General features: G+C 35.4%; 1 protein-coding gene across 3 annotated transcripts in view; it reads left to right on the forward strand.

Annotated features, from left to right (window-relative positions):
* Positions 1–3,306: 3,306 nt before the first annotated feature.
* Zng1a (Zn regulated GTPase metalloprotein activator 1A) overlaps positions 3,307–24,928 on the forward strand; it is a 52,164-nt gene continuing 30,542 nt past the window's right edge. For 2 of the 3 annotated variants that reach the window (XM_074051976.1, XM_074051977.1), the window contains exons 1-6: positions 3,307–3,580; positions 6,848–6,934; positions 8,494–8,590; positions 10,951–11,042; positions 23,012–23,071; positions 24,306–24,343. In XM_074051976.1, coding sequence (XP_073908077.1) covers positions 3,427–3,580; positions 6,848–6,934; positions 8,494–8,590; positions 10,951–11,042; positions 23,012–23,071; positions 24,306–24,343 — 528 coding nt within the window. In that variant the 5' untranslated portion in view covers positions 3,307–3,426. The remainder of the gene's footprint in view (positions 3,581–6,847; positions 6,935–8,493; positions 8,591–10,950; positions 11,043–23,011; positions 23,072–24,305; positions 24,344–24,928) is intronic. The other variant, XM_020169925.2, reaches the window with a different exon arrangement.

Here is a 24,928-nt window from a genome sequence, read left to right on the forward strand (position 1 = left end):
TATATGCCACAGCTAGATAAGAGGAACAGGGTTAATTTCGAAACCCTCAGTTTCCTTTTCTCTAAACCAGTAGCTATTGCTGGCCACTAGTGCCTTCTTGCCTTTGCAGGAAGTTGCAAAAATGAGAGAAGAAAACAAAATTGTGTTGGCGTTATTTTTGGCTTTCCTCTGATGCTACAGTCCTTACTTTTTCTCATGGCAACTGACATTCAAGGGAGAAAGGAAGCAATGGGGAATAGCACGGAAGAGTAGAGAATGTTATGCCCAAGAATGTAAGGCAGGTTATTGTCACAAAGCTAGCTGTTGTAATCCAGTTTGGGAGTTTATCTGCTTTGCTTCCCCACCCCCCCCAGCAGGGTTCCTAGGACAAAGCAGACTCAAGTGTGTTTTAACTCAGGTCTCTCCCAGTTCAGGCCTTGGTGCTCTGAGAGAGATAGTTTAAGCCTCTTCTGAATATTATTAAAACTATGACAAATGTGGTACCTAAAATTTTAAGGGCAAGGGTTTACTGCAATGATGAGTAATTTTAAAACTAAGCTTAAAATAAGAAGCAAGATCTATTTTTGTGAAACTTTAGTTCGGTTTAAGAAAATATTACATTAATTTACATCATGAGTTGGTAAACTATGGTCTGCTGCCTTTTTGTTTGTTTTGCCTGCAATCTAAGAAGTTTTTTACTTTTTTTTTGCAGTACTGGGGCTTGAACTCAGGGACTATGCCTTGAGCCACTCCACCAGCTGTTCTTTGTGTTGGGCTTTCTCTAATAGGGTCTCAGAAACTATTTGCCTGGGTTGGCTTTAACTGTAATCCTCCTGATCTCTGACTCCTGAATAGCTAGGATTACAGCTGTGAGGCACTGGTGCCTGGCTTAAAAAGAAGTTTTTATTGAAATAAAATTCACATGTGATACAATTCACCAGTTTAATTGTGCAATGCAGTGGTTTTTAATGTATCCACAAAGTTGTTCTACCATCACAGTAACCTCATCAGCACAAAACAAACATACAAACAAAAAAACCCCGCATAGAACCCATTTCAGACACTCCTGAATCCCCAGCTCCTGGCAACCACTCTATTTCCTGTCTCTACAACTTTGCCTATTCTAGATACAATGGAATTGTACAGTTTACGGTCTTTATGAATGACTTCTTTTTTTTAAATTAGCGTTATGATGTCTCTCCCTCTCTGTTTCTTTTTTGGTTTTTTGAGTCATCTCACTACTTATCCTGGGGTGGCCTCAAACTGGCTGTGAAGTCCAGGTTGGCCTGGGATTTTAACACTATGTTTCTAAGACTCATTCATCTTCTAGTAGGTTATCAAGACCTTGTTCCTGCTTATTGCCAAATAATTTTCCATTGTCTGGATATACTGCAATTTGTTTGGTCATCAGCTGATTGACATTTGGGGTGTATTTAACTTTTGACCAATGCATAAAACTCCTTTGTTTCTAACTGAGGCTCCATAGTGATGCAACAATGCTTGTTGTTCACCTTGACTGAGCTATCCTCAGAAGGTCCAGGTTGTTTCTCTGTGAAAGACAAAACATTTTAGTATGACATTTAGCCACTACCATGGTATGGCATCTGTAAGAAGTTCCTTGAAAGATGTGCTAATAGGCCTGTAATAGCTTCTGTTCAGGTGGTAATGCAGTACAGAAGGGTTGCCATGAGAATAGTGCATGTGAATGTGTGTGAGTGTGATGTTGTTCTAAAAGATCCAATGTTCCGCAGCATTCGAGAAGTCAAAAGGTTGTGAGCCATTGTGGTGAGGACTTCAGGATGCCTATTTTGGGCTGTCCATCCCAACCTCTCTCCTGTGGTGGAGTGACCTTAACTACCATTTTCCCTTAGCTAGTTCATGATTACAGTGTCACAGCTGGTACAGATTTCACCTCCTGACTTCTCAGGTCTAATGTATGTGTGAGTATAATGGTAAGCTTATTTGCATTCCTGGAACCCTTTCCCCTATGTTCTGTGACAGGTGTGATAGTTGCACCAAAGAATAGTTTTGAGATATATATCCACATCAGGAATTACAGCAAAGGAAGGAAGAACTCAACCCTTCATTTGTGTCAGAATAGTTGTAAAAAACATGGCCCTTGCATCAGATAGATAGTATGACCTAACTTGGCCAGGTAACTTAACCTTTTTGTGCCTTATGTTGAAAAGTGGGATAATACTACTACTTACAATTTTTGTAAGAATTTAATATATTCAAAACACATGAAGAGATAATCAACCATGTTAGTACCCAAGGAAGTACAAATGAGGACCACAATCAAGTATTATTTGGTACTCAGTTCACTGGTAAAAAACTAATGTCTGCTAATATTAGCATTTAGATCAATTTGATCTCATACACTGTTTGAGTGTACACAACCATTTTTAAAAAATAGTTGTGCTTGTTCTTATAAAGTGTAATATTTGCATAACCTGAAATCCATCAAGTACACCCTTATATAGACCTTAAAGGGAAAGTTGAGCACACATACACCAGGAAAAAATGTTCATAGGCACTCTGTTTATAAAAGAAAAACTGGGTCAGGCTTGGTGGCACATGCTTGCAATCCCAGTACTAGAGCTAGGCTGAAGTAGGCGGATTTGAGCCAGGCTATCTGGGCTACATAGAAAGTGCCTGTCCAAAAAAGATCAGCAATCAGGATTCAATTCATGATTATATTTAGTATCCTAGAGGAAATGCTGTAGATTGGAATAGAGGACGGGAACATAAGTAGGTGTAACTTAATGCTTAATGTACTTGGGTAAGGGACGAGGTAAAAAAAAATATATATATATGGGTTCTCCATGGATGAGACGGCATCATGAAACAACAAATATGATTAATATGATGCTCAGGTTACCTGATGTCCAAATAAATAAGAAAAATAAAGGTAAATGGTGTACATTTAAAAAATAAAAAGTTATTCTTAAGGTAGAAAAATTACCATTAACATTGTAGTATCATAATCTTACATTTTTCCCTGATGAATTAAAAATTTTAAATCAGATTAAAACTGTCAAGTCGATAAAGTCTATGCCCTGTCCCTGTCGGAGCTGTTTAGGTCAAGCCACTAACTCCAAATTTAAACCAGCCAGGTCTCAGCCATAGCTCTGGTGACAGCCCCAGGGCGGGGCTGCTCATACATCCAAAGAGCTCCAGGGCAGCGCTCTGGCTCAGAGAACACGCGCCGTGGGGGCGTGTCCAGCCCCTGTGGGGGCGTGTCCCAGCTCCCAGGGGGGCGTGGCTAAGGGGTGGGCCAGTCCTCCGCTAGAGCCCAGGTAATGGGGGAGGGATCGGGAGGCGCTGCTTGTCGCGGTGTGATGACGTCAGTCCCGGCCTGGCGCGGCGTGCTTGGCTTACGGGGTCGCGGCTCTGTGTTTTTGGTCCTCAGTGCTGAGCTGAGTGCTAGGTGTGCGGCAGGCGGGGATGTTACCGGGTAATGAGACTGGAGAGAAGGAAGAGGAGTATGCGGAGGAGGATTGCCCTGAACTGGTTCCCATTGAAACGAAGCAAAGAGAGGAGGAGGAAAAGCCTGGCCCCGGCGTTAAGATCCCAGTCACAATTATCACCGGGTATTTAGGTAATTAAGCATCCCGGGCAGGAAATGCCACGGACACTGGGATTTGGGGGGCCGCCGGTGTCTCCTTTCTTTAGGCACTGGGGTCTCCAGGCCCAGAGCAAATGTCCTTGGGGCAGTGGCTGGGTCCCTCGCTCCTCGGGTGGACCATCTCTACGTTTCTCCAGGAGGTTAAAAGTTAGCCTCGCGCTTTTATACAAGCCCGGACTCATCTTACCTTTTTGAAGGTCATCTGCCGTCCTCGAAATTGGAAATAGTACGAGTCACTTGTCTGAGCTTGTTTTCGCATCTGTAAATTGAGGCAGGAAACACCTACCATGAAAGTATATTACCATTAAAGAATGTCCTGACTGTACCATGCCCGACACATGGGGGACATTCCTCAATAGATTCCACTTCCCCAGGAACCAAACTCTTCCAGCAGACTTTTGTTTTGTTCTATGTTGAGGTCTGTTTGCACAGCACTGGAGAAGAAAAGAGTGAAATAAAGTCTTTGCTTGTCCTCCAAGACTGTGTGTCAAACCGAGGACGTCCGGGAGTGCTCAGGGATATCTGAAACTGAACAGTTTCCTGAAGGACAGCCTGTGCGCTTATTTTTTGTTGGAAACGTTTGAGGAAGATTTTTAAAAATCTTTTAGTGAAAGGAGAGCTAGAACAAATACATGACTATTGAAAATGGGGAAAAGTTAAATGTAAGTGAAGTGATACTATTAAAGGGAAATAATATTCTTAGATGCTGTTAGAGGCACATCGTGACTTGGGACACCTGAGGGCTTTTATATAAAAATAAATCAATGATGTTCACCCTCACAACCTTTTTTTTTTTTTTAACCTTTCCTTTAATGGACTGCAAGTTTATTTCCATTTTTTACTCATGACTAACTCTTATAAAGGAATGGATTTTTTGGTATTTCCCCACTGTTGTTCAGAGACTACTCTCCTGAGATGGTGAGCAGATTCCTCATCCAAAACAGTATAGTTCAGACTTGCCCCTTTGGCCTTTCCTATTTGCTCACTGATAGATAGATTGGTAGAGCATTGGAAATAATAGTATGAAGCTTTGGATTGAAGACTAATGTCAGCAACTTTGTTAATCTAGGGAACAGTTTCACCATTTTCTCCTTTTGAAACACTGGCATCACTGTTAGCACTGACTTCTATTACATTTTTGTATGCTACCCCTGATGATCTTTACATTAGTCTGATTGTGTTAGACCCTTCAGTGGCTTCCTTCCACTTGGATAAAAGTTCAAATTCCTTGACATGAATTACAAGGACTTGGATGATCTGGCTGTTGCCAACCTCTCCAGCCTGCTAAATGGTGGACTAGCACATTGAATTAATTTAACTTCTTCATGACGCCAAGTGTTGGGGTGTGGTGGTGAACACCTCTAATCCCAGTTACTCAGGAGGTGGAGGCAGGACGATCTTGAGTGCCAGGCCAGGCAAAGTTAGTGAAACCCTATCTCAAAACCAAAACCAGAAAGGCTGGGGGGCATAGCTCAAGTGGAACTTCATACTAGCTGAAGGCCCTGGGTTCAATCCCTGGTACTGAAAAAAAAGATGCCAACTATTAGTCCTCTGGGATACTTTTCTTCTTGCTGTTACTCAGCTAGATGTCCTTCTTAGGTTCACCCTAGCATCTTGTACATCTCCAGTTGAATGTATTGTCCTATGGCATAATTATTTCTTTATTTGTCTAAATTCCCCACCATGTTCCACTGCCTTAAATATTTTAAAGCTCCATGGAGGCAGAGACTAATCTTTGCCTTGTCCATTTTTCATCAAGCAAGGCCCAGCATAAATCTGTTCCATTTAGATACTTTTGAATGAATGTGGGTTGTATCTTAAGTCTTTTTTTTTCATATTGTGGTTGATCATTAAGCCCTAGTAATTCTTCTATTAGAAGATTTCTTACATGCTTGGCTTTCTTTTAATTTTCACAGTTGCTACACTGTGCATCACCCATGTTCACTCTTGGACAGGTTTTAAAATTTCTGTATTCTGTCTACTTCTGTTCTATACATCACACATTTGTAATTTTGAGCTTCTCAGCACTCTAAAAGTAAACTGTCACTGGGTGCCAGTGGCTCACACCTGTAATCCTAGCTACTCAGGAGGTAGAGATCAGTAGGATCACGGTTTGAAGCTAGCCTGGGTAAATAGTTCTCCAGATCCTATCTTGAAAAATCCTGTCACAGAAAAGGGCTGGTGGAGTGGCTCAAGGTATAGGCCATGAGTTCAAACTCCAGTACTGCAAAAAAAAAAAAAAAAAAAAAAAGTAAGCTGTTATTTCTTCAAAAGCTTTTAAAGAAAAATGACCTAAAAACACTGAAGATATTAATATCCTGATACTCCCTAGATCTTTCTTAGTTAAATCCTAGAAAACTTGCAAGTGTATTCCAGCAGACATGTACAAGCTATGTGTAAAGCTTTTTAGCACTATTGCTTGTAATAGTAAAACACTGAAAACAATCCACCAACAGGAAAACAGAAAAATAAATGATGTTTTCATATAGTTTAACTATACTTCCATGTAAGGTTTCCTTTTCTTCCTTTATGACTTTTGGTATGTTTGGTTTATGAGAAAAGTGTTTTTCTTTCATTTGAAAGGAGCATACTAGGTTTAATATGCCACCTACTGGATAAAGTTAGTGTAGCTTTATGGAATATCTTTAAGTTCTGAATAGTCTGTTCTTAACACTTCTTATCTCTGATCCCCATTTCATAGAGTCAATTTATAGACTGTTTTAAACACACTAAAGGTAGCCGTATAGTCAGTCTGAATTTGTATCTGGTTAGTGAATGGTGAAATAAAAGCTCATTATGTATAAAAATTAGGGAAGTAAACCAAATATTCTTGATTCAAAAACATTGTCATTATGTAAAGGGTCATAGTATTTTGTAGTTTTAAATTGCATGCTTTATTTCTTAGAAGCCATTACTTCATTAATTCCTAATTTAATAGAAGTTTTAGGTGTCCTTATGTTATTGTATTTAAGTTATGAAGAAGACATGTTAGTCATATTAAGTTAAAAAACCTGATTCAATTTATAAGGTAATTTGTAAATATTTATAAAATATATAAAGTATATATAAAGCATGTTATAGTAATCTCAAAGATTGCCTTAACATTTTCCTTAAAGTCTTCTATGATTAAGTAATGTATGAAAATGCCACATAAATTCTTTAAAAAATCAGGACTTTTGATATCCTTGTGGTGCCTTTAAAATTAGCTTTTGAATCTTGTTACTCTAATATGTTTCATAGGTGCTGGAAAGACAACTCTTCTAAACTACATTTTGACAGAACAACATAGTAAAAGAATAGCAGTTATTTTAAATGAATTTGGAGAAGGTAAGTAAAATTCAATAAATGTCATGCTGCAAGAACTTACTCAATATTGAATTGATACTCTGTTTTTAAAAATGAGAATGGGGGAGGTATTGTAATATGAGCACTCTGATGTAGATGGCTTTGAAAGAATAAGACTAATTTTTATCAAACTTTATTTTGTATGGATTTGGGATACTGAAATCAGGTAGTTTATATGAAATTTATTTTTCATAACCTTGGAATTCATACTAACAGAATTAAATTAGATTTGTACATGAAATAAATGACTCCAAAAGTAAAAATCTAAACACTTGAAAGTTTTTAAAGAAACTAGAAAGATACTTTTGTACTGATTGTATTGTATGTTGCAATTCATGGAGAATATTTGAAAATGCTTCAATTGTGAGTTCATCTTGTAGAACATCGATTATCTGTAAAGAGTTAAAACTAAAGGTTTTAAAAATAAGTTAAACATATGATCTCCATCCTCAAGCATCTAATATGCTTAACTTTTCAACTTTTTGTCTTTAATATTAAACTGGAAAAAAATCTATAAATAGTGTTAGATATAATATTTTGATAATTTTTACAGTTTTTTCTTCACAAGTTTGGACTTTTAATAAAATCTCACTTGAAGTCAAAAAAATATAATTTCTGTGATAATACTGTTTGAAGTGTACAGTTTTTTTCAGTTGTAAATATGTAAAGGAGCTAGGTTTATGAGCAGTATGGGATGCCCATTATAAAGATAAAAGGAAAGTTCTTTCACTTTATAGTGAGGCAGGGTCTCATTATGTGACCCAAATGTTTTACTAACATTCTATAGAGCCCAAATTCTGTAACAAAACCTTAAAAGCTCTTATCATCGCCTACGTGGAATATGAATTAAATATATAATATGAAAGGCTTTTTAATTTTTTTTCCCATTTAAAACTTTCCTCTGGGTTTGGTATATTACAGGTAAAGTAAAACATTTGAAATCATTCTTGTAGCAAGCATCTTGTGTGTATCTAATTCTTTCCCAGGTAAGTATTTCTAGGGAACTTCTGTGTATTTAAATAAAAATTTAATTTTTAAAGGAGCTTGTAATACTGTGGCCAAAAACCTTCCCTTAAAACAAATTCGGGTTTTTACTCATATTGGGAATACTGAGCAATCTGTACAGTAGAAACAATTTAGAGGAAGACAAAAGAGAAAAAATAGATAGTACAATCTCAAAAGAGGTCAAAGAGCTTATAAACAGCAATATGTAAAACAGACCAATCTCTCTAGGAAGTTTACCATGGACAAGAAAAAGTGCTTTTAAGATAGCTTCTTTATTAAGAAATGGAAGTGGTCCAAAGAAGGAAGAATGTATATCCATTAATTTTGGATTTGCCCTTTTAGGGACTTAAATCTTAAAGAAAGAAAAGCTAAAATAGCCTAGAGTACTTTAAATATGTAAGCTATATGAGTAGCATGAAATAATAAAAATGATAAATGTAGTTTCTGCTTTGACACCTGCTCATTGTGAATATCTTCATCTTTGTTTTTGGATGGCTGGTAAACAGAGTCTAAAGCGTGCCTGTTAATTTTTCTAGGGAGTGCAGTAGAGAAATCCTTAGCTGTCAGCCAAGGTGGAGAGCTCTATGAAGAGTGGCTGGAACTTGGAAATGGTTGTCTCTGCTGTTCAGTGAAGTAAGGAATGTGGTTACTATGTACTTGTTGGTTTTCTAGAAATGTTTATCAATTATGTTTTCAGCCTTGATTTTCCTGTGTAATTTAACCAAATTTATATTGTTTGCTTCATTATATTTCAAATAAAGAGCAAATTTGTTAGAGTGTATTTTCTTAAAGTATTTTTTGCTGTTTTTCTTTCTATTCTAATGCTTTTGTCTTTTCATTGAATTTTTAAAATTATTTTTAATGCCCAGGTTTATTTATTTAATAATCTCTGGTATATGAATGTCTCATTTCTTATATAAAAAATGATTTTCTGAATTTAATGTTAGTCTTATTTCCAGGTATTCAGCCTCTATCAAAGCAAAAGTAGATGACTGTCAAAAAAGAGAAGACCTTTATGTTATATTCCACCAGTTCAGCTTCCAAGGATATTGTCTGTTTTGTTCACTAAGCTTCTATGAATCCTAGAAGAATACCTGAGACATAACAGTAATTTTAAATAAGCAAAATATAATACATTGGTATTTTCCTCATTTTTGGCATTATAAGAAGAAAAGGAAATAAGACTTGTCCCCTATTTACAATAGAATTAAAGTGTATGAAATGACAGTGTCCTGTTAGGTGTTATATTAAACTACTGTAGGTCATAAATTTTATCAGTATTTTACACATTGATTTTTTTTCTTTCATAAAACTGTAAAAAGCTAGTGGCTCACACCTGTAATCCTAGCTACTTAGGAGGCAGAAGATCAGGAGGATTCTGGTTCAAAGCCAGACTGGGCAAATAGTTTGCAAGACCCTATTTTGAAAAAACCAATCACAAAAAAGGGATGGTGCTTATACACTGTTGATGAGAATGCAAATAAGTACAACCATTATGGAAAGCAGTATGGAGATTCCTCAAAAATTGAAAGATAGAGCTGCCATATGATCCAGTGATACCATTCCTGGGCATATATCCAAAGGAACATAGCTCAGGATACAATAGAGACACCCGTACATCATTGTTCATCACAGCACTGCTCACAATAGCCAAGCTATGGAAGCAACCCAGATGCCCTAAAACTAGTAAATGGATCAAGAAAGTGTGGTATATATACACAATGGAGTATTATTCAACCATAAGGAACAATGACATGTGGTTTGAAGGTAAATGGATGCAATTGGAGGACATCATGTTAAGTGAAGTAAGCCAGGCTCACAAAGACAAAGGCCATGTATTTTTTCTCATACATGGAAGATAGATTCAAAAGATAAGTGTATACACAAAATAAGCATGATCATATACAAACTCATATGTAGAACATGTTTGTAATAGTGGAAATACTCTATGGAACTTGGGAAAGCAAAGAAAGAATAAGAATGATAAGAGCATCAACAATACTGTAAAATGTTAACATCTCGAAAGGTAGAGGATATAAGGATATGTATTAAAAGATACTGAAAAGTGAGGGGTGGGAAGTAAAAGGCTAAGGGAGAGAAATGGAAGGGGGTTGAATGGTCCAAAGTAAAGTAGACTCGTTGTGGGGACACACTGAGAAACTGCTTGGAACATCGATTTAAATATTAAAAATGAAAGACAGGACAATAAAATAGGTACAGCATGTATGTGTGGGGGTACTTGTGTGAGGGGGAATGGTGAATGAAGGAAATTAAGGTGATCGTATATGGTGGATGACCTTCATTTACTTATATGAAATAGAACAAAGAAACCTCTTGCAATTACTTTAAATGGGATGAAGAGGGGACTAGGGAGAGAGATGGTGGGGGTGATCTAACCAATATTAAGCCTATTTGGAATTGTCACAATGAATCCCCCTGTACAATGAATATATCTTAATTTAAAAACCGAAACACAAAAAAAAGGGGGGGGGCGCTGATGGAGTGACTCAAGATGAAGGCCCTGAGTTCAAACCACAGTACTGCAAAATAAATAAATAAAACTGTAAAAATAACAAACACTTACTTTAAAGTCACATAAAGTCCCCTTTACTTTTATTTTAACAAGTTAAAGTATCAACTCATTACACATATCATTTCTTTTTACCTGTGTGTATATGCGTCTATTTTATTCCTTCATTGGTAAATAATGGTTAGATTTTTATTTTTTATTTCTAGAGACAGGGTCTTACTTTGTAGCCCAGGTTGCTCTGAAAGTCATGTTCGTCCTGCTTCAGCCTCCTGAGTACTGGAATTACAAACATGTACCATCATGCCCCAAGTGAATGTACATTTTATTAGAAGTTTACAAAGGAGTTAAATTCTTATATGCCTAAGGATATTTTTGTGTTGTACCATTGAGTATATTTTACGATATTTGTAATAATCATTTAAAAATGTTCTACTAATCAAATATATGTGTTGGTATTCTCCAGGGACAACGGCCTTAGAGCTATTGAGAATTTGATGCAGAAGAAGGGGAAATTTGATTACATATTGTTAGAGACCACTGGGTTAGCGGATCCTGGTAAGAAATGATATAATTAATAACCAGAATATAGTTCTTTGACATTTTAAGTACATGTATTAGAAATATTTAAAATGACTATTAAAGCTTTTGTTTGAATTTAAATTCTTTTTTCGTTAAAAAGGAAAAATTCTAGATTGCATCATAGATGAATGATCAGAGTACTTCTGGTACTTTTAAGCTGTTAATGAAATTTAAAGTTTTATTGATTGATTTAAAGTTGCAAAGAGGGGAAATTTAGGAAAAATGGAGATATTCTGCTTCTAAATGTATATTTGATTGGTTATACTATAATAAAGACCTTGTTTCTATTTACTTTTTTCTTTCTTTCTGTTTGTGCTGAGGACGGAACCCCAGGCTTGTGCCTGCTAAGCACTGTCCCTACCACTGAGTTACACTCCCAGCCTCTCTGTTTACTTTGACCCAAGTTTCTTAGAGATACACAAGGCTTTTGAATTGTAGTCCCAGCAATACATAGTCCCTGTAAATTAATTGTTAGTATTTTATTTTTCTATTACTAAAATTGAAATAATTTTATTTGTAAATACTGTGATAAGGCATCAAAAGTACACAACTAAATCAAGTATATTGAGCCTTTTTCCAAGTGTGGAATTAATGATTATCCATAAAATTTTTTAGTTGTGAACAGAATTACATCTAAATTTCCCTATTGAAACCTACATGAAGTTAAACTGTTTCTAGCAATGAGTTTCTGTTATCATCTTACCAAATTCTAACTTTATCTAGTAAGGTCTGCTTATTTTGTCAAACAACTTTTAGGTAAAATCTTTATTCTTAGTTTGTATAACATTTAGTATTTGTTGTATGAGTCTGACACATACTGTTACTTCTTTTTTCATCTGGTCTATGTACTTAAGTACTTGAGTTAAGGTAAGTTGGTCTAAGGGTCATAGTGTCCCAAGAGAAATATTGAAGTATGCAGGGGATTCAAATATAATCAGTGACTATTGTACTTAAGAGTATTTTATAACATCACATCTGTGTTTTCAAGGTAGTATTGAATTGGGGATATTTTCATCCTGATAGTAGGCATGGGCTTTTTATATATTTTTGATGGGTCCAGTTTGTGTTAGACTTAGACTAATACATTGGTATTAAATAGTAAATTAACTTGAATATGATAAGACAGAAAAACACAGTGTATGTCTCTTTTTGTAATAGCAAATAACAGTTTCTTTCATAGTAGCCAATTGTGCTTTTTTTTTTTTTTTTTAGGAAAAAACTCTTACTTTTCTTCAGGAGGATTTAAGTTTAATGAAACTTGAGTTGGCATTTCGGAGAAAGAAAAAAGTTAAGATCTTAGAGAAAGCCTTTGTATAATTTTAGATATAAAAACTGGTTAATTTTTCTTGCTTCTATATTTCTTCAGAATAATGATTTTATTGATTGAGTTAAGGTAAAATGTTCATTATTTTAAAAAATATTTAAACAGTACCTTAAAAATATAAAGAAAAAAGCTGAAAAAAACAAAAATCATCCTATACTTTTCCTATGAAATATAGGTGGGTATTTCATTCCAGAGTTGTCTGTTCCAGTGCTGGCTGGATGTGGCATGTTGAATGGCGGCATCAGCCACAGCTGGGTGCATGTTAAAAATGCACATTATTGAGCCCCTGATCCAGGCTGACTCTCGATCAGCATCTCAATGGGTAGGACCCAGCCATCCAACTTTGTAAGCCCTCCAGGTGATTTTACACTGGCATTAGTTTGGGAAGCCCTGATTTATGCACTTCTGAAAGCCGTCCAAATGTATAGAAATAATTCTATATAATGGAATCATATTCTCTGTCCCACTTTTAATAATTATCAACGTAGTTTTACTTGAATCTAATAGAAGTCAGAGAAACTAAAAAGTGCTTCTTCACTGTAAGAGATATGAATTAAAGAGAAAACATATTACAAAAAGCATAAAGTGGATATTTAAAAACTACATGTTTCAATTTTCAGATTTATATCTATAGATTCCTTGGCATAAAAGATGAGGGAATTCTGCTTTCACATTTTATCCCTTCTCCTAGTTTTGACTGTATTCTTTTTGTTGTCAAGGTTTTACCATTGGCATCCTGCATAATTTTTGTTGTTTAAATGGCTTAATGCTCATCACCAGTAACTGGGTCTTCTCCATTTCTGGGTTAACCCATGTCCAGGGGTTCGGGGTGTAGCTCAGTGGTAGAGCACTTGCTTAGCACACACAAGGCCTTGGGTTCTATCCCCACCATTGCAAAAAATCGGAAAAACAAAATGAAACAAAAATCACCCGTTTGAACGGAATTTCACGTCAGGTAATCTTGTGTTTGAAAATACTTGTCTTTTCTTTTTATAGTTAAAGAATTACTTGGTTAGGCATATAATTTCTGGATCACAATTTTTTTCACTCAGAATTTTCCAAATGTTGATCCAAATCTCCTAGTAGTTTTTGAAATTTTTTGTCCATTGTTTTAGCAGGAAGAATTTGTGAATACTGTAGTCTCTTTAGTTTCAGTGCTTTAATGTTTGAGAATGTCTGCCATTCCTGAAAAATCACCTGGCAGTTAGTACCCTTTGGGACATTTTCATTAGAACTTTGTTGTTGCTGTTTTATTATATTATGATATTCACTATCACTATAGAAGTCTAATCCCTCTCCTCCTTCAGGTGATTTGCTTTTTCATTCAAAATGCCTGAAAAATTGTTTATTTTTGAAGCTCAATAATATAAACTAGATACATTTTAACCACATTATAACCCTGTTCCCTGAATTGCAGTATGTCTTCATTCAGTTATTCACTTATGGATACTTTCCTTGTTTATAACCATAATTTTTTTTTTTTTGTCAAATTATTGAGTGCTCTGCTCTGAGACTGATTTCATTCCTGTTGAATTTTATTTTGTTCTCTATTGTAATTATTTGATTCTTCTTTTATATCTGCACTGTGATCATCTTAAATCTTCCTTTTTATCAGTACTTCTGTCTCTACCAGTGTCTTTTCTTACTGTTTGAGATGAATTAAATAGTTAAGCAATGGTGATATTTCATTAGTGTTCCATGTTTATTTCATTAGTTGCAAGCTTTTTTTTTCTTTTTTTCCTCTTCTTTTTTAAAAATTTCTTTTATTCATATGTGCATATAATGCTTGGGTCATTTCTCCCCCCTGCCCCCACCCCCTCCCTTACCACCCACTCTGCCCCCTCCCTCTCCCCCCCACCCCCTTAATACCTGGCAGAAACTATTTTGGCCTTATCTCTAATCTTGTTGAAGAGAGAGTATAAGCAATAATAGGAAGGAACAAGGGTTTTTGCTGGTTGAGATAAGGATAGCTATACAAGGGAGTTGACTCACATTAATTTCCTGTGCGTGTGTGTTACCGTCTAGGTTAATTCTTTTTGATCTCATCTTTTCTCTAGTTCCTGGTCCCCTTCTCCTATTGGCCTCTGTCACTTTAAAGTTTCTGCATTAGTTCCTTTGCATTGAGGACATCAAATGCTATCTTGTTTTTTTTTGGGTTTTTTGGCTATCCTCACACCTCCCTTGTGTGCTCTTGCCTTATCATGTGATCAAAGTCCAATCCCCTTGTTGTGTTTGCCCTTGGCCTAAAGTCCGCATATGAGGGAGAACATACGATTTTTGGTCTTCTGGGCCTGGCTAACCTCATTCAGGATGATGTTCTCCAGTTCTATCCATTTACCTGCAAATGATAAGATTTCATTCTTCTTCATGGCTGAGTAGTATTCCATTGTGTATAAATACCACATTTTCTTAATCCATTCATCGATAATGGGGCATCTTATCTGTTTCCATAACTTGGCTATTGTGAATAGTGCTGCAATAAACATGGGTGTGCAAGTGCCTTTGGAGTAACCTGTGTCGCATTCCTTTGGCTATATCCCCAAGAGTGAGTGGTATTGCTGGATCAAAAGCCGATCTATGTTTAGATTTTTAAGAAGCCTCCAAATTTTTTTCCAGAGTGGTTGTACTAATTTGCATTCCCACCAGCAGTGTGTAAGAGGGATCCTTTTTCCCCACATCCTTGCCAACACCTGTTGTTGTTGATGTTTCTAATGGCTATTCTAACAGGGGTGAGGTGGAATCTTAGTGTGGTTTTGATTTGCATTTCCTTTATTGCTAGAGATGGTGAGCATTTTTTCATGTGTTTTTTGGCCATTTGAATTTCTTCTTTTGAGAAAGTTCTGTTTAGTTCACTTGCCCATTTATTTATTGGTCCATTAATTTTGGGCAAGTTTAGTTTTTTGAGTTCACTATATATTCTGGTTATCAGTCCTTTGTCTGATGTGTAGCTGGCAAATATTTTCTCCCACTCTGTGGGTGGTCTCTTCAGTTTAGAGACCATTTCTTTTGTTGAGTAGAAGCTTTTTAGTTTTATGAAGACCCATTAATCTATGCTATCTCTTAGTTGCTGAGCTGCTGGGGTTCCATTGAGAAAGTCCTTGCCTATACCTATTAGTTCCAAAGTATTTCCTACTCTTTCCTGTACCAACTTTAGAGTTTGGGGTCTGATATTAAGGTCCTTGATCCATTTTTAGTTAATACTGGTATATGGTGATAAACATGGATCTAGTTTCAGTTTTTTGCAGACTGCTAACCAGTTTTCCCAGCAGTTTTTGTTGAAGAGGCTGTCTTTTCTCCATTGTATATTTTTAGCACCTTTATCAAAGACAAGTTGGTTATAGTTGTGTGGCTTCATATCCACGTCCTCTATTCTGTTCCACTGGTCTTCACATCTGTTTTTGTGCCAGTACTATGCTGTTTTTATTGCTATTGCTTTGTAATATAGTTTGAAGTTGGGTATTGTGATACCTCCAGTGTTGTTCTTTTTGCTGAGCATTGCCTTGGATATTCGTGGTCTCTTGTGTTTCCATATAAATTTAATGGTAGATTTTTCAATCTCTTTGATGAATGTCATTGGGATTTTGATGGGAATTGCATTAAACATGTAGATTACTTTTGGGAGTATGACATTTTTACTATGTTGATTCTACCAATCCATGAGCATGGGAGATCTCTCCACTTTCTGTAGTCTTCCCAATCTCTTTCTTCAGAAGTTTATAGCTTTCCTTGTAGAGGTCATTCACATCCTTTATTAAGTTTACTCCTAGGTATTTGATTTTTTTTTGAGGCTATTGTAAATGGAATTGTTTTCATATACTCTTTCTCAGTTTGTTCATTATTCGTGTATAGAAATGCTAATGATCTTTCTATGTTGATTTTATATCCTGCTACCTTGCTATATCTGTTGATGGTGTCTAGGAGCTTTGGAGTAGAGTTTTTTGGGTCTTTAAGGTATAGGATCATATCTGCAAATAGGGATATTTTGACAGTTTCTTTACCTATTTGTATTCCTTTCATTCCCTCTTCTTGCCTACTTGCTCTGGCTTGGAATTCCAGTACTATCTTGAATATGAGTGGGGATAGTGAGTATCCTTGTCTTTTTCCTGATTTTAGAGGGAATGGTTTCAGTTTTTCACTGTTAGGTATAATGCTGGCTATAGGTTTGTCATATATAGTTTTTATAATGTTGAGGTACTTTCCTTCTATTCCTAGTTTTTTTAGAGCTTTTATCATGAAATGGTGTTGGATCTTATCAAAGGCTTTTTCTGCATCTATTGAGATGATCAAGTGGTTTTTGTCTTTGCTTCTGTTAATGTGGTTTATTACATTTATTGATTTGCGTATGTTGAACCATCCTTGCATTCCTGGGATGAAGCCTACTTGGTCATGGTGAATAATCTTTTTGATGTGTTGCTGAATTCAGTTTGCCATTATTTTATTGAGGATTTTTGCATCGATGTTCATTGAGGAGATTGGTCTGTAGTTCTCTTTTTTGGAGGTGTCTTTGCCTGGTTTTGGGATAAGTGTAATACTGGCTTGTTAGGCAGTTTTCCTTTCCTTTCTATTTCGTGGAACAATTTAAGGAGGGTTGGCATTAGTTCTTCTTTAAAGGTCTGATAGGATTCAGCAGAGAATCCATCAGGTCCTGGACTTTTCTTTTTAGGGGGACTCTTGATTGCTGCTTCAATTTCATTTTGTGTTGTAGATCTATTCAGGTGATTAATTTCCTCTTGGTTCAGTTTTGGATGATCATAAGTATCTAGAAATCTGTCCATTTCTTCAAGATTTTCAAATTTATTGGAATATAGGTTGTTGAAGTAGTCTCTGATGATTTCCTGGACTTCCGTGGTGTTTGTTGTTATCTCCCTTTTGCATTCCTGATTTTACCAATTTGGGTTTTTTCTCTTCTCATTTTAGTCAGGTTTGCCAGAGGTCTATCAATCTCGTTTATTTTTTTAAAGAACCAACTTTTTGTTTCATTAATTCTTTGTATGTTTTTTTTTTTTTTTGGTTTCTATTTCATTAATTTCAGCTCTTATTTTTATTATTTCTCTCCTATTTGTTTTGGGATTTGCTTGTTCTTGTTTTTCTAAGAGTTTGAGATGTATCATTAGGTCATTGATTTGAGATCTTTCATTCTTTTTAATATATGCACTCATGGCTATAAACTTTCCTCTCAGGACTGCCTTTGCTGTGTCCCATAGGTTCCGGTAGATTGTGTTTTCATTTTCATTGACTTCCAGGAACCTTTTAATTTCCTCTTTTATTTCATCAATGACCCATTGTTCATTAAGCAATGAGTTGTTCAGTTTCCAGATGTTTGCATGTTTTTTGTCTTTACTTTTGTTGTTGAGTTATGGTTTTATAGCATTGTGATCAGATAGAATGCATGGTATAATTTCTGCTTTCTTATATTTGCTGAGGCTTGCTTCTTGCCCTAGGATATGATCTATTTTGGAGATGGTTCCATGGGCTGCTGAGAAAAATATATATTGTGTAGAATTTGGATGAATGTTCTGTAGACATCAAGTAGGTCCATTTGATCTATGGTATGTTTTTGATCTAGGATTTCTTTATTGATTTTTTGTTTGGATGACCTATCTATTGATGATAATGGGGTATTAAAGTCTCCCACCACCACTGTGTTGGAGTTAATTTATGCTCTTAGGTCCTTCAGGGTATGTTTGATGAAATTGGGTGCGTTGACATTGGGTGCATATAGGTTGATAATTGTTATTTCCTTTTGGTCTATTCCCACTTTTATTAGTATGGAATGTCCTTCTTTATCTCATTTGATCAATGTAGGTTTGAAGTCTACTTTATCCGAGATAAGTATTGCTACTCCTGCCTGTTTTTGGGGGCCATTGGCTTGTTAAATCTTCTTCCAGTCTTTTATCATAAGCCTATGCTTAGTTCTATCGATGAGATGGGTCTCCTGTAAGCAACAAATTGTTGGATCTTCCTTTTTAATCCAGTTTGTCAAATGGTGCCTTTTGATGGAGGAATTAAGTCCGTTAACATTAAGTGTTAATATTGACAGGTATGTGGCAATTCCTGTCATTTAGTTGTCTTAGTTGTTTGAGGGTTTCATTGTGTGTAGCTAAATCGATGTTACTCTCTACTTTCTTGCTTTTTCTTTTCCTGTAGTTTGGTACTGCCTGCCCTTTCATGGTTATGTTGGGTTTCACTCTCTGTGTGCAGAATGCCTTGAAGAATCTTTTGTAGTGGTGGCTTTTTGGTCATATATTGTTTCAGTTTCTGCTTATCATGAAAGACTTACTGCTCCATCTATTTTCAATGATAGTGTTGCTGGGTAGAGTATCCTGGGGTTGAAGTTATTTTCATTCAGTGCCTGGAAGACCTCACTGCAAGCTCTTCTTGTTTTCAATGTTTCTGTTGAGAAGTCTGGTGTGATCTTGATGGGTTTACCTTTGTATGTTATTTGTTTTTTCTCTCTTACAGCCTTCAGTGTTCTTTCTCTAGTCTCTGTACTTGTTGTTTTAATGATAATATGTTGTGGGGTAGTTCTATTTTGGTCAGGTCTGTTTGGTGTTCTGGAGGCTTCCTGTACCTATATGGGCATAGTTTTCTCCAGATTTGGGAAATTTTCTGTTATTATTTTGTTGAATATATTATGCATTCCTTTTGCTTGCACCTCTTCACCTTCTTCAGTGCCCATGATTGTCAGGTTTGGTCTCTTGATGGAATCAGTAAGTTCTTGCATTTTCTTTTTAGAGGTCTTGGGTTGTTTAACTAATAGTTCTTTGGTTTTTCCTTTAATTACTATTTCATCTTCAAGTTCTTAGATTCTGTCTTCTGCTTGTTCTACTTCTGGATTGGCCTTCCATTTTGTTTTGCATTTCTGTTTCATTCTTTTTTTCTGAGGTTTTCCACATCCTGAGTCCCTTCCTCTTTAATATTGTCTGTTTTCGTTCTGAGTTCATTTATCTCTTTATTTATTGTGTTCTTTGTTTCACTTTGGTGTTTATACAGTGCTTCTATAGTTTCTTTTATTTGTTCTGGTGCTTTCTCAAATTCTGTATTTTTGTTGCCTTGGAATTTCTTGAGTGTCTCCTGTACATTTTGGTTGACCATATCCAGTATCATCTCTATAAAATTCTCATTGATTACTTCCAGGATTTCTTCTTTCAGGATGTTCTTGTGGGCTTCATTGGGTTCTTTTGCATAGTTTATCTTCGTTTTGTTGGAGTCTGTATCTGGGTATCTGTTTTCTTCATTTCCCTGTGGTTCCTGTACTAATTTATTATTGGGGAGAAAATGATTTCCCTCTTCCCATCATTCCTCTTGCTACTGTTACTGTTCCTGTACTGTGTGTAATTCAGTATTGTCTAGTTTGTGATATTAACAATGGTGATATCTAGAATGGCAGGGTGAGAGGAGAGGGAAAGCAAAGAAGGTAAAGAAAAAGGGAAAAAAACAAAACAAAAAACAGCTGAAGAAATAAACAGGGAGAGATAGTATACTAATCAACATTGAGCTAAACAGGTATTAGAAATACAGAGAGGATAAAATAATAATAATAATAATTAAAAAAATAAAAATTAAAAAAATAAAATTTCTCAAGTTCAAATGTAATAAAGTTTCAGTCTTAATAGATTTCAGTCTTAATAGATTTGGTGTTTGTCCTTCAGCATCCACTCCTGGTGTTGGTGTCTGAGTAGTAGTTCTGTGGTTGTCTCATCAAAGGGTGAAAAAAGAAATCCCAAGCTCAAATGCAATATAGTTTCATTCTCATCAAAGGAGAAAAAAAAAGGAGTCTGGAGACAGCTTTGTGAATGTCTATCTGAGGCTGCGGCTCATCTGCCACCTACTGTCAGCCAGCTGCTGTTGCAGGCTTTATTTATTGCAGATCTCAGGAATGAGTTTTACACTCACCTACCCTGGCAGGCTTTGTTTATTTAGAGTTCTCCTGGATGCATGCCCCTTTTGGCAAACTCTCTTTTTGAGCTTGAGTTTATGTATTGCTTTTAATTTCTTTGTTATGAAGTTCTTCAGAATTTTCTTTGGTTACTTGGATTGTGTTTCCTTCCAGAATGAGTTCTTCACTATTTGTGTGCCCTATTATTTTTTTTTCCTTCCTGCCTTTCATCTTTTAAAAAGAAAAATCTATTTTTGTTTTTCTCTACTGTAATACATATGTGTATGTATAAGCAATGGTGATATTTCATTAGTGTTTCACGTTTATTTTGTTAGTTGCAAGGTCTCTTTTTTTTTCTTTTTTTCCTCTTCTGTTTTTTTAATTTCTTTTATTCATATGTGCATACAATGTTTGGGTCATTTCTCCCCCCTTCCCCCCACCCCCTCCCTTTCACCCCGCCCCCTCCCTCTCCCCCACTACCCCCTCGCTACCAGGCAGAAACTATTTTGCCCTTATCTCTAATTTTGTTGAAGAGAGAGTATAAGCAATAATAGGAAGGACCAAGGGTTTTTGCTAGTTGAGATAAGGATAGCTATACAGGGAGTTTACTTGCATTGCTTTCCTGTACATATGTGTTACATTCTAAATTAATTCTTCTCGAACTAACCTTTTCTCTAGTTCCTGGTACCCTATTCCTATTGGCCTCTGTCACTTTAAAGTTTCTGCATTAGTTCCTTTGCATTGAGGACATCAAATGCTATTTTGTTTTTTTGAGGTTTCTTGCCTATCCTCATACCTTTGGGAGGCATTTCTGATAAGGTTTTGTAAACTGTTTTCCAAAGCCTCTTATTGAGGGGTTGGGTTAGGAAGGAGTTAGTTAGGAATAACCATAACTTTCATAGAACTTTGTTTCTTATTTTGACTGTCACTCTTCAAAATTTATAGAAGGAGATTGAATGATCTTTTTGATTGCTGCTGGCAAATTTTTCACGTCTTAAATTTTCGATTATTTTCATCTTTTGTTTTTTTAGGCTTTGAAGAAGGAAGATTATGTAATCTCTCTAAGAGTCTCAGCTTTGGCACAAATGACATTTTGAATTTGATAATTATTTGTTGTGTGGGGGAACTGTCTTGGGCACTGAAGGATGTCAGCAGCATCCCTGACTTCTATCCCTAGGATGCCAGTAGCACCCTTAAAGGCAGCAAGAATTCCTTCAGGCTTGCCCAGTTCTCCCTGGGGAGAAAATCACCACTCCTTTCTTTATCTTTACTACTCTCCAACACCTCTATCTACATTTTTCATAGTTCTTTCTTATGTAGACTGGCAAGTATTATATCAAAGGTAAATGACAGATTTAAATAAAAACTGTAATATACTTTTACAGGTCAACTTAATAAACAAATGTGAGTGGTAAAACTTCCAAGCAATTTATCAAAACAGAAATCAGTCATGTTTTTTTAAATTATAGGACTATTTATACATAGTGTTGGGTGTTTTACTGAGTGAAAAAAATCAATAGTTTTGTGACTTACTGTTTGGAGTAATGATGCAGTAGATTTACTTTTTTCTTCCCTATTAATTAAAATTATGTTCTTAGCCAAGAAAGTGGAGAAAATTCTTATTGGCAATTCAGTTGTTTCCCGTTTAGTGGGCTGACACTCTCCAGTTGTAGGATAAATAATTGTCATGGTAAAGTAATTTCCTTGAAAAAGACTGACATTGATTCAGCCCCTGTTACTCACAAATCCTATTTCAGTCAAATTGGAAAACTATTAAGTTTTTGGGAAAAAAATCAATAGATATCAGGAAACCATTAGATCTTGTGGTCCTTGCTATATCTTTCATGAGTAATCACTATAAACAGCTGACAGGTATTTCATTGTTGACACAGAGTGATGCTTGGGGAGCACATTTTGTCAGAGAAGGTGGACAGCTTTAGACAGTGGAATGAGTTCAGTTATTCTTACTTCCCCCTGTGCTCATTCTTTTAGACAGCGCTGTCACTAACTAGGCCTGAGATGCTTTAAAAATCAAACACTTTCCTTGCTGTCAGTTTCCTTTGTCTTGTATTGTGGCATACTAATCAGGGTGTGTGGTTTGGAACTAAGGCAACTTCTGTCAAAAACAAGTTTTAATTTCTTATTTACAAATAATTTTTTCTCAGACCCAAATTTTTACCCAGTACTAAATAAATAGTGTGAGGGTTAATTAGTAATGCCAGAGAATTTATCATTTTACTTCCTATTCTTTTTATTCTACAAAAATTAAAAGTAAAATTTTTTGGACAAGTGATTTTGAAATTATCTATATTTTGTTTGCTTTGCCTTTAGAGCAGTGACTCATTATTTGTGAACCATATGATTATTATATTCAGAGAATGAGAAAATAAAATTAGTCCTAGGTGCATATATTCATAGTGCTCAAATTGTTTGATGATATCAGTTGGTAAATTATTTTGACATCAGTAGAAGCTTGCTATTTGATTTGTGTGTGGTAAGAGTTGGGAGTTGGTCTTTTCTTTTCTTTCTTTTTTTTTTTTTTAGAAAGTAAGGAGAGGGCTAGAAATGACTGTAATAGTAAAAGGTTCCATCACTGTAATTCCTATGAAAAGATTGGAAGCCCAGGTACAACTTGTGTATGTGTTTACTGGTAATTCTGTTTGGACAAATTAAAACAGGTAGAATCATGTTTTGTAGTTGAAAGAAATATTTTTATTTGGTGAATATCATATGTACTTTCAGGTGCTGTGGCTTCTATATTTTGGGTTGATGCTGAATTAGGAAGTGATATTTATCTTGATGGTAAGTTAAAAATAATATTCTTTTGTCTTGAAGTGAATTTACTTTATAGTTAAGCTCATTTTGCTTATTTATAGTCTAAGTTTAATTCCTTGCACTATTGTTCTTTTAAAACTTGTTTAGTTTATGATTAAGTAATTTTTGTTCATAAATTCTAACACTCAGACAGTGCTAGAACTGGATTATTGGGTCTTAATTTCAACTCCCAATTTAGCAGTTTCACTAAGGATTCCCTTTAAAAATGCTGTGTAGATTCCCTATATCCACTGTTTGATTTATGCACTTTGTATAATGGTAGAGCTTTTTGTCTTAGCCAGCCTGATAGTGTAAGGCTATTTCTGCTTTTCATTTTTAAGCTTGCACGCACACACACACACACACACACACACACATAGATACATACACACATACACACACACCCTTTGTTTTTAACACTTTTGTTGATCGTATTTATAAATTTATAAACTTCATGTAACTTTCTTCTTAGCAACTATGTTGCCTCCTTCCATCCATATTCTCTCTTTCCCTCTCTCACTTTTTCTTTAAACCAGTTTTTTATAGGCTAAGGGGTAAAATTTAAGAATCATCAAAGCCGGGCTTCATTGGGCCCTAATGTGCGACATGTAGCTGGTGGAATTCTATAGGCATCATTACACTTATCCTGTGTTAGCTTTTCAAAAATGATTTAGCATATATTCAGAGATTGCTAAACTAACTTTATCTTTTGGGGACTTAAGTACTTGTTATATAAAACATTTTTGTGAGCTGTGTTTAGTAAGAGGTTGGGAATAAGATATCCTAAGATGTCTCAGGTTCTTTAACTAATGTAAATGTTAAAAAGTCTTCATTTTAATTATGTGAAAATAAATTAGAAATAACTTGCCTTGTATAATTTACCACATTTCATTTTATATTATGAAATTTTCTTATTTTGGATTGTAAGCTTTTAAACACCAGTGAAATCTTGTTTTCTTAGTTAATTTAATTTAAAAATTTTTTCTTTTTATCTTTCCTGGTTTCTTAAACACAGTACTCAGTAGATATTTGAAATGCATTTACTTACTCCTAGGATTGTGTTAAATTGCATTCATAAGAGAAGAAAATACTTTGTTTTAGTGAATAGCATTTGTGAACTGGAAGAGATTAGTTTTTATTTTCCTTCTCAAGTGTGGTTGTACAGTATTAATCAACATCTTTTTTTGAAAAAGTGATGATTAAAATGTTTATTCCTTTATAGGTATAATAACTGTTGTAGATTCAAAATATGGATTAAAAGTAAGTTGAAAGATTATGATTCACTAATTGTTAAGTATTAGGAATATAAAGGTTTGACTATAATATTTCCTTGTATCTGATAATTACTTTTGTGGTACTGGGGCTTGAACTCAGGGCCTTCTCCTTGAGCCACTCCACCAGCCACATTTTTGTGAAGGATTTTTTGAGATAGGGTCTCACCAACTGTTTGCCCAGGCTGGCTTCGAACTGCAATTCTCCTGATCTCTGCCTCCTGAGTAGCCAGGATTATAGGTGTGAGCCACTGGTGTCTGGCTATCTGAAATTTTTTAACAAGAATCTTATTCAAAATAGAATTCTGAATAATAGATACAGTTTATATGCTTTAAAATTATTATTTTGTGTTTTTAAATTGTTTCTTTTCTGTTAGTCTGGTTTGATGTTGTGATAAAATCTGGAATTATTATAATATTTTATAAGGATATGAGTCAGGATAAAGTTTGGGTGTGTGTAATGCCACTAGAATTCAACTCCAGCATTGATAAGTTTTTCTGTTTGATAGAAGACTGCTACCAAAACAGCTAGAACTGAGTTTTTAGAAATACTGCTTTATTTCATCTTAAAGAA

This window comes from Castor canadensis, chromosome 13, assembly GCF_047511655.1.
Source record: "Castor canadensis chromosome 13, mCasCan1.hap1v2, whole genome shotgun sequence".
Lineage (NCBI taxonomy): Eukaryota > Metazoa > Chordata > Mammalia > Rodentia > Castoridae > Castor > Castor canadensis.